The sequence below is a fragment of the Zea mays genome, chromosome 4 (genome assembly GCF_902167145.1).
Source record: "Zea mays cultivar B73 chromosome 4, Zm-B73-REFERENCE-NAM-5.0, whole genome shotgun sequence".
NCBI classification, from domain to species: domain Eukaryota; kingdom Viridiplantae; phylum Streptophyta; class Magnoliopsida; order Poales; family Poaceae; genus Zea; species Zea mays.
Window position 1 is genome coordinate 71,803,153 of NC_050099.1, and position 8,191 is coordinate 71,811,343.

Here is an 8,191-nt window from a genome sequence, read left to right on the forward strand (position 1 = left end):
GGTGGCGCAAAAGGGGGGGCATCGACGAAGACGACAATATAGTCAAGACAGTCGTAGAGAAAGTAGCCGACGCTGAGGACGATGTTGTCAAACCGCCGTGGACGAGGCGTGCTCTAGGTTTGCCACGCCTAGAAACGCGTCGTAGACTAATACACGTGTCGGTGTTGCCAGTACCACATGTACCAGGTAGAAGGCCCCAACCAAGTGTCAGCGTCTGAAGGGAATAACAGAGAAGACCTCCACGACGATTGGGGTGCAGTATATGGCGAGAGTGCCATCGTAGCTCACGTTTGTCATAGCGGAGTAGATGAAGTAGTTGAGGATGAGATGACGACGCTGGCAACAAGTTTGTGCTGGAAGAAGAAGAAGACGTAGGCGAGGTGACGCATCGAGGATCCTAGAGTTGCGGCGGCGAGAGCCACGACACACATGAAGAAGAGACTCGACGACTCTAGTTTAGTGTGACAACGGTACTTGTCGGCAAAGAAATCGATGATGAACGTGATGCAGACCAGTGAGAGAGGGTGTCGACGCAGCATGCAGGTGCAGTGCAGATCAACGAGTGTGTCGACGTAGCTCGCAGGTGTTGAACAGCTCGCAGATCGTGCACACGGACTCGACAGCGATGTAGATGCAACGGCGAGGGTCGACGACGAACGGCGACGCTGCTGCCCGAAGAGGCAACACTGCTGCAACCCTCGTGCTTGGTTAAGAAACTCGTGGCAGACGATAGAAGTCTTGGGAGGGTGAGGTTGTGTGCGATCGGATGGCCAGACCAACAGTGTGTGAGGCGAAGATGATGACAGTGATGTCGATGGCAGAACCCCCCCCCCCCCCGATTAGTAGTGGCGATGATGAATCGGCAGAGATCGACGTGTCGACGAAAAGGTGTAGATACGGCATGCGGGCGTCCCCTGGCACACTGCTAGCTGCGCCAAGCAACACAGTCGGAGAAGATGTAGCCGGTGTTGTCGAGGTCAGTGTCAATGACGCGTGAGCCAACGGGCAATGGGCGATAGAGACGCAAACTCGATCACTGACCGAAAAAATGAAAAAACGCAGCAGCAATAGATCTGGTACATCACCGGGGTACCCTAGTGGTGGGGTGGGCACTAGCGTGGGGAGAAGACTAAGGGTGGCGCGGTGCCTAGGCCACCACGAGCGGAGCGCAGCGCAGCGCGAAATTGGGGCGGAGCGAGACCCGGCCCGTCCTCCCATGACATGTCGGTCCCAAGGGTTGCCTAGCCACAGTCCGGCCAGGAGCGGAGTCCACATCCGCCTCCATGGCGACGTGCAATGTTGCCGACGGCAGCTATACAACCCCATCACAGTCGCCACCACGACGACGTGCAACATGCTAGATCCAGTTGAGGTAGTCGATGGAAAGGTGGACAGAGTTGAGGTAGTCGATGGGAAGGTGGATAGAGGACGTCAACGGGGCCTTGATGGTGAGTTTCAACCTAGTGTTGTGCTTGACGACGTGACGACAAACGAGGGTGATGCCCCGACAGAGAGCGATCTCCCTAGGGGTAGCGCGACGGCGGTAACAGAAGTAGGGGTGATAATGGATCATGATCCAAATACTTGTTCACAAAATAGCAAGGTCCTAAATAATTTTTAGTTCAAAAATGAATAAAATATGGTCTGATCCTTAAATTTTATAGTGTAAAATTTAGAGCTCATTGTCACCCATAAACGAAAGACCAAGAGTTTGAACCTAGACTCATGATACCATGTGAGGAGAGAATTGCGTATAATGTATTGGATGCATTGCATTGAACCTGTAGAAAGAATATAATGTATATATGAGTACATGACTTGAAAGACAAGAAGATTATCTTAGAGATAAAAAGATTATCCTAGATATAAGGAAGGTTATCCCAGGATTACAATCAATCATAAACCAACCATATCAGGAGTTGCCTAATATACTCTAACACGTCTAATATACTCTAACATCATGCACAAGATTTTGTCCTACCAAAGTATCATATGCAGGTAAATTTTAGAGGCAATACTAAGGGAATGTTTGGGATGACTCCACGTTCCAGCTCCAGTGTAGGGCTCTAGTTTATAATATCAATTTAAATAGTTAAAAAATATTTTTAATCTAAATAATAAACAAAATGACTTATCTAAATGTCTTCTAAAAACTTAGAACTCTAGCTTCATGATTTTCTCCACCAACGACCATGCTTGCTAAAAATGTATCAGATAATCATCAACTGAAGCCGGCAAATGAATTTGTGCAAGCAAATCAATGACGTTCCATGTTCTCACATCACATGAGAACAGCAAAACTCTATTTCGAACACCATTTGTACATTAACATGGCCATGCCAAACTTTGCTGCACTCCAGCATGGATCCAGACTTTTATTACCCTGACAGCGCAGGAACGTTGAATTTTGACAGGAGCTGCTGATTATTAGTACATTTCCTCATCCCTTGACGCAGCACAAGCTCACACACTAGCAGATATGTCAGTGACCAACAAGCAGAAGTTTGAGCAATGCCATCCTTATGTAGAGGCCATTCTTAGCCTGCCTAAAATATGCAGCTCTTGGATCACTATCGACTTCTGCCGTGATCTGCAAAAAAAATGATCTCATTTAGATATCTTGGTTAAGAAGGACGTTGTCCTCAGATCACAGGTTCAAGGCAGCCTCTACGCATTTGCGGGAGAGGCTTGCCTCAGTTTATCCCTTCCCTAGACCCTACTTATATCGGAGCCTCCGGCACTAGATCTGTCCTAAATTTCTTGGTTAGCATTAGACTGCAGTGACAAATGTAGCAATAAACATAAAAAATGCAAAAGAGTGTGTCAACTCCATGTGAATTTATAACTAGGGGTGGTAATGGATCACGATCCAAATGCTTCTTCACAAAATGGTAGGACCCTAAATAAATTTTAGTTAAAAATGAATAGAAATAGGGTCTGATCCTAATCAGATCCGATTCTTAAACTTTATAGTATAAAATTTAGAACCCATTGTCACCCCTATTTATAACCAAGATTGCTGATCATACAGTAACTATCATAGTTATTTTATCAAGTTATGTGGTAAATATAATAATTTCTCCCCAATGTTAAATGATTTTGTATTGCACTTCAATGGAAAAACAAATATGCACAATAATGACACAAAGGTGAAAAGGTTCCAACCATCAACTTCCAAATCTCAATGTGGTTTCCAGCCAACTTCTAGATAGACTCATACCAACTCTTGACTATTTCAAAGATCCATAGTCTGATATCCACTGGAACCAGCTGTGGAGCAATCTTGTGGCTAAGCAGCTCCAAAGTTTACAGGAGTCTTTGACATTGGAACAGCACATGTATACTTATGAAAAATTGGTACTCTCTCTGTTCTTTTTTATTTGTCGTGTTTTAGTTCAAAAATGAACTAGCCGACCACAAATATTCGAGAACGGAGGTAGTACTTAATATCTACTTATACCAAGCTATTTAGTTTGACACAGTAACTACAACCTAATCCAAAAATAAAAGTTTAACAACTCCATCCACATGTCAACTAAAGACCAACTTGTAGTAGTGGTAATTGTGCGGTTATGTGATATGCTGGATTTATTTATAAAGTTGTTGTCAAAAGCATTTGTCAAAAATTTAGCAACTTGTTCAGAAAATTACAGTTTAAACTTATAGTTAGAAGAACTGCGAGAGCTTTGTAAATGAACTCCCAATTTGAGTTTTTTGGCAAAAGGAAAAAAACACCCCTCCAACACCTTGGTAAAATAACTCCTTAAGGGCTAGTTTGGTAACCTCATTTTACCAGGGATTTCTATTTTCCCAAGGGAAATTAGTTCATTTTCCCTTGGAAAATATAAATCCCTTGGAAAAATGGAGTTCTCAAACTAGCCCTAAAAATAAGAAGTTGCTAAAACTCCCCACGACTCGTCATTTTTTCCACGACAAATAGCACGTATCTCCCCCGGGCACCCAGGGTTTTTTTTTGCCTTCTACGGCGTCTTTCTCTATTTTGCTGCTAGTCTGTGGAGCTCCCGACCTCTGTCTGCATCAGCCATCCCTTGAAGGTAAACAGGCCTAGCCAACTCTAGTCACCGCCTAGCATTGTGTGACCAAACCTAGCCACACCTGGCCACCGACTGGTCATGGCTCCAATCTGGGTGGTTGCAGCCACCCAGTCGTGTCTGGTCGCCAACAGCCAGACATGGCTTGCCCGCGTTTTTTTTCTGTTTTGGGCGAGTCTGTGGAGCTCCCGACCTCTGCACCAGCCGTTCCTTGAAGGTAAACAGACCTAGCCAACTCTAGTCACCACCAATCATCACGTGGCCAAACCTGGCTACACCCGGCCACCATCTGACTGGCCAGGGCTGCAATCCGGGCGGATGCAGCCACCCATGGTCAGCCACCAGCCACGCCTGGCCACCCACAGACAGACATGGCCACACCCAGCCAGACCAGGCAACTGCTGGCCACACCCAGCCAGCTGCAGCTCGCCCTGGCCTCTGGCAGGGGCAGCCCTAACCTGGCTTAGGTCAGACAGGGCTGGCTGCTCCTGTCTGTTGGCAACCATTTTCAGGATCATTGTTTTGTTGATGAACAGCACCTAATACTATATCGTATAAAAAATTCATGTAAACAATGTTTTCAGTTTTTATGTTGCAATCTGTTTTACATGTGAAATAGTTTTGTCGGTTGATGAACAGTATTTTTGTATGTGGATGGCAAATTGTTTTTGTTGTGCTCTTCTATTTTTGGTTGATAAACAGTACATTCATATGTGTAGTAGCATTATGTTTTTATATTGCAACTTATTTTGTATCCCATAAATACATTTATGACATTTAGTTCATCAATTGTGTATCTGGCCATGCCTACAACAAATTACAGCTCACTGGATACTGTGAAAATTATTTCATTGATAATGACAATTTCTTACCTCATCAAGCCTTGGAAGGGGATGCATGATCACAGCATGCTTTGGCAGCACATCTAAGACCTTCTTATCCACAATGTACTTACCACGAGCAGCTTTATAAAGATCAATCCTCTCACCAAATCTTTCTTTTTGAATACGTGTTTGATAAATAACATCACACTTGGATGCCACCTCCAACAAATCTGAACATTCTTCCCATTCAACACCTTGGGAATTTAAGTAGTCCTTGATATCATCCTTTGGACAGAATGAAAACAAACATAATTCCATTTATTCTGTGTCAATAAAAAAGAGGACAATGAAACAAAGTCAAAGATATTTTTTTAATAAGACTAATACCTTCATTTTAACAACATCTGGAGATACAAAGTATATCTTAATGTTCTGGTACTTAGCAATCAAGTAAGCCAGAGAACGAACTGTCCTCCCATTAGCAAGGTCACCAACCAAACCAAGTTTTATTCCATCTAGTGTGCCAATTTCTCTCTTTATTGTATAAACATCCAACAAAGCCTGAAGAAAAAAATGAAATTGCGAGTTAGAAATGATATTGTAAATTTTCAAACTAAAAGATAGATGCAACACAAAAGGTATTTAAGCAAGTTGTTATACAAATATAGAAATGCACTCCAGCGATTATGACTGACTTTGCTTATCATCGAGATGCAGCAGATATTTGGGTATTCCACATGAACCTTTGGGTAAATAACTACAACCAATTAGCTGTAGGTACTGTGAATATGTTTGCAGATCTATCGGAAGACATTCTTGCAGGTTTAGAATTTGCCATCACGAAGTTGCCAACACAAATAACCCTAGTTAATTTGTGAACAAATGGCACAAAGCATATGCCAGTACATAGTCTGTTCTAAGGAGAACTACGAATCAGTTTTGTTTTGTTTTGTTTTTTTGCTGTGGTCATTTTCATTCCTCCTATGCTATATCATATAACAAAATACTTAATGGACCACCAGACAGATCCAGGAACACAGATAGAAACTATGTGAAGAAAATGCTACAAGAATATTCAGTCTAAGCCCTTGCAGGAGTGTCCATCCTCAAGTCCAAGTGCACCTTCCTATCCTTTTTAACCTCCCAAAGTACCCAAACTTCAAAATAGCCATCCAGAAGATCATTGTCGCTCTTGGATAAGTTTGCAGGATCCCAACCAATTACTAGACAGTCACTCGCTAAAACCCAGTTTTTAGCTCTTGTGCCAATGTTAGAAAACTAAAAATTACTGTTTCAGGAGCTAACATCCAATGATGCCAATTGACAATACCATTTTTTAAAGTAGGACAGGAGGGTGGGTCAGAAACTGAACATTTACCTGGGTTGGATGTTGCCCTGGCCCATCACCTGCATTAATAACAGGAATATTCGCAGTATATGCTGCTCTCCTTGCAGCTCCACTTTCAAAATGTCTCAGAACAATAATATCAGAATAACCCTCAACGGTTCTTATGGTATCTGCATCATGGATACACACAGTTAATAGCCCCGAATTCACACAAGATACAGAAATTGGTAAAAGTTGATCTGAAATGTACATTAAGAACAAATTTAATTCTATAATGGAAGAGGCAATCCACTACATCATTTTCCTTCCGTTTCAATTCAATCCAGTTTTAATATCAAATTTGACTATATCGGGACTGGGATTTTGTGGGAAATGGAATTTAGCAATTGTAAACTGGCGCAAAGCTTGGTATGCTCGTTTCCTCACCTGCTCGTGTGTGCTCAAGCACCACCCGCCAGGGGCGAAGCTAAGTAGAAGGCTGTAGATGCATATGCACCCACAAAAATTTATAAAACCAGTGATTTTAACAAACTTTTCACCATATATGCACCACCTATATATTAGCACTATGCAAAGGCATTTGAACCCTCCTCTAATTCGCTCTAGCTTCGCCACTGCCACCCGCTCTATACAGCATCCATAATACAAATGAGACACCGAGTTTTCCAAGCCAACAACCCCATCGCCGTCACCGATACATACATAATTTAACCTACAGTATTCAACAAAGCAGCTGAAGCTCAGTAACTCACCTTCGAGTGTCTCCCCCTTGGCGGCGGAAGAGAACTCGCGCGCGTTCTCGGTGGTGAGCACCTCCCCGCCGAGCCTCCGCATAGCGGCCTCGAAGGAGAGGCGCGTGCGCGTGGAGGGCTCGTAGAAGAGAGTGGCCATGAGGTACCCCTCGAGGACGCGACTGGGAGCGCCGTGGGAGCTCCGCTCCACGGCCTCCATCTCCCGCGCCACCTCAAAGATCTCGTTAAGCGAGTCCCGATCGAACTGCTGCGCCTCTATCACGTCGCCCAGGCGCGTGGTGACCTGGTGCTGCTGCGGCGAGGCGGAGCTGCCGGCGGTGATGGAGGTGGCAGCGCCGCCGCGCAGGCGAGGTGCGGAGGAGGGCGTGAAAAACAGATGGGGCCTGCGGCGGGAGGAGGAAGCGAGAGAGAGGTGGGGCGTCGGGAGGGCGGCGCGAGCGGTGGAGACCATGGCCGGGGTGAACTGTGAAGCAGGCGGCGGGACGTAGTGAGGGTTCAGGGTTCAGCCGTTTTTCGGGGAGAAGCGAGTCTGCGAGTGCCACTGCCGGCAGGCGGCGGCGGGATTTTGCCTGATTTTAGGCTGGCGGTAGTAATTTCCGGTCTTAGGCTGTCTCTAATGTTCTCTAAATTTCGTATATTAAAAAAATATTCTCTATCATCTACAACATATTCTAAAAAAATTCATCTTTTATATCTTTTTCATCTCTAACAACATTATTTAAATTTGATCCTCTGTATCTACAATACTAACAAAATTCTTAAACTACTTTAGTTTTTTCTCAAAATTGCATTGTATTTCATTTGTAAATTATGTATGTATTGGAAATACATAAACAAATTAATTGTTTACATTCGAAATTAGTGGCCTTGTAAGTTAATTACAATAACACAAATTTATCGGGACTATATGGTTTATATTTTTCTATTGTCGAGCACCAAAAAAACATTATTGTAATTGTTCGTCAATCTTTGGTTATGTCTCTACTATATTAAAGCACCAGTTTTGACGATCATCCCGCGTTATATTTTTACAAATAACCATTTTCTATTGTTTGAAATGACCAACAAGACACATTTTCTTCACATCGATCACATCTAATCCAATTCGTCTATCCACTCCCCGTCCTCAGCGAATCCATGCCTTGCACGGGGCGCGAGCATCTGAGTCACCCACACAATGACACAAACCCACGCATGTTATGTCTTTCGTTCGTA

General features: G+C 43.9%; 1 protein-coding gene across 1 annotated transcript; it reads right to left on the reverse strand.

The window, feature by feature from the left end:
* Positions 1 to 2,196: 2,196 nt before the first annotated feature.
* LOC100282482 (aspartate carbamoyltransferase 1) lies at positions 2,197 to 7,555 on the reverse strand. The gene is made up of 5 exons (NM_001155391.2): positions 6,977 to 7,555; positions 6,255 to 6,394; positions 5,264 to 5,437; positions 4,925 to 5,161; positions 2,197 to 2,590 (listed from the first exon to the last, which is right to left on the reverse strand). Exons 1-5 carry the CDS (start codon positions 7,425 to 7,427, stop codon positions 2,483 to 2,485), a joined length of 1,110 nt encoding a protein of 369 aa, NP_001148863.1. The 5' UTR covers positions 7,428 to 7,555; the 3' UTR covers positions 2,197 to 2,482.
* Positions 7,556 to 8,191: the final 636 nt, after the last annotated feature.

Coding starts and splice junctions, on each gene's coding strand:
- LOC100282482 (NM_001155391.2), bottom strand. CDS start 7,427: ATGGTCTCCACCGCTCGCGCCGCCCTCCCGACGCCCCACCTCTCTCTC. Junction 6,395..6,976: donor CAAGGGGGAGACACTCGAAG/GTGAGTTACTGA, acceptor TCCATGATGCAG/ATACCATAAGAACCGTTGAG. Junction 2,591..4,924: donor CCCTTCCAAGGCTTGATGAG/GTAAGAAATTGT, acceptor TTTTTTTTGCAG/ATCACGGCAGAAGTCGATAG.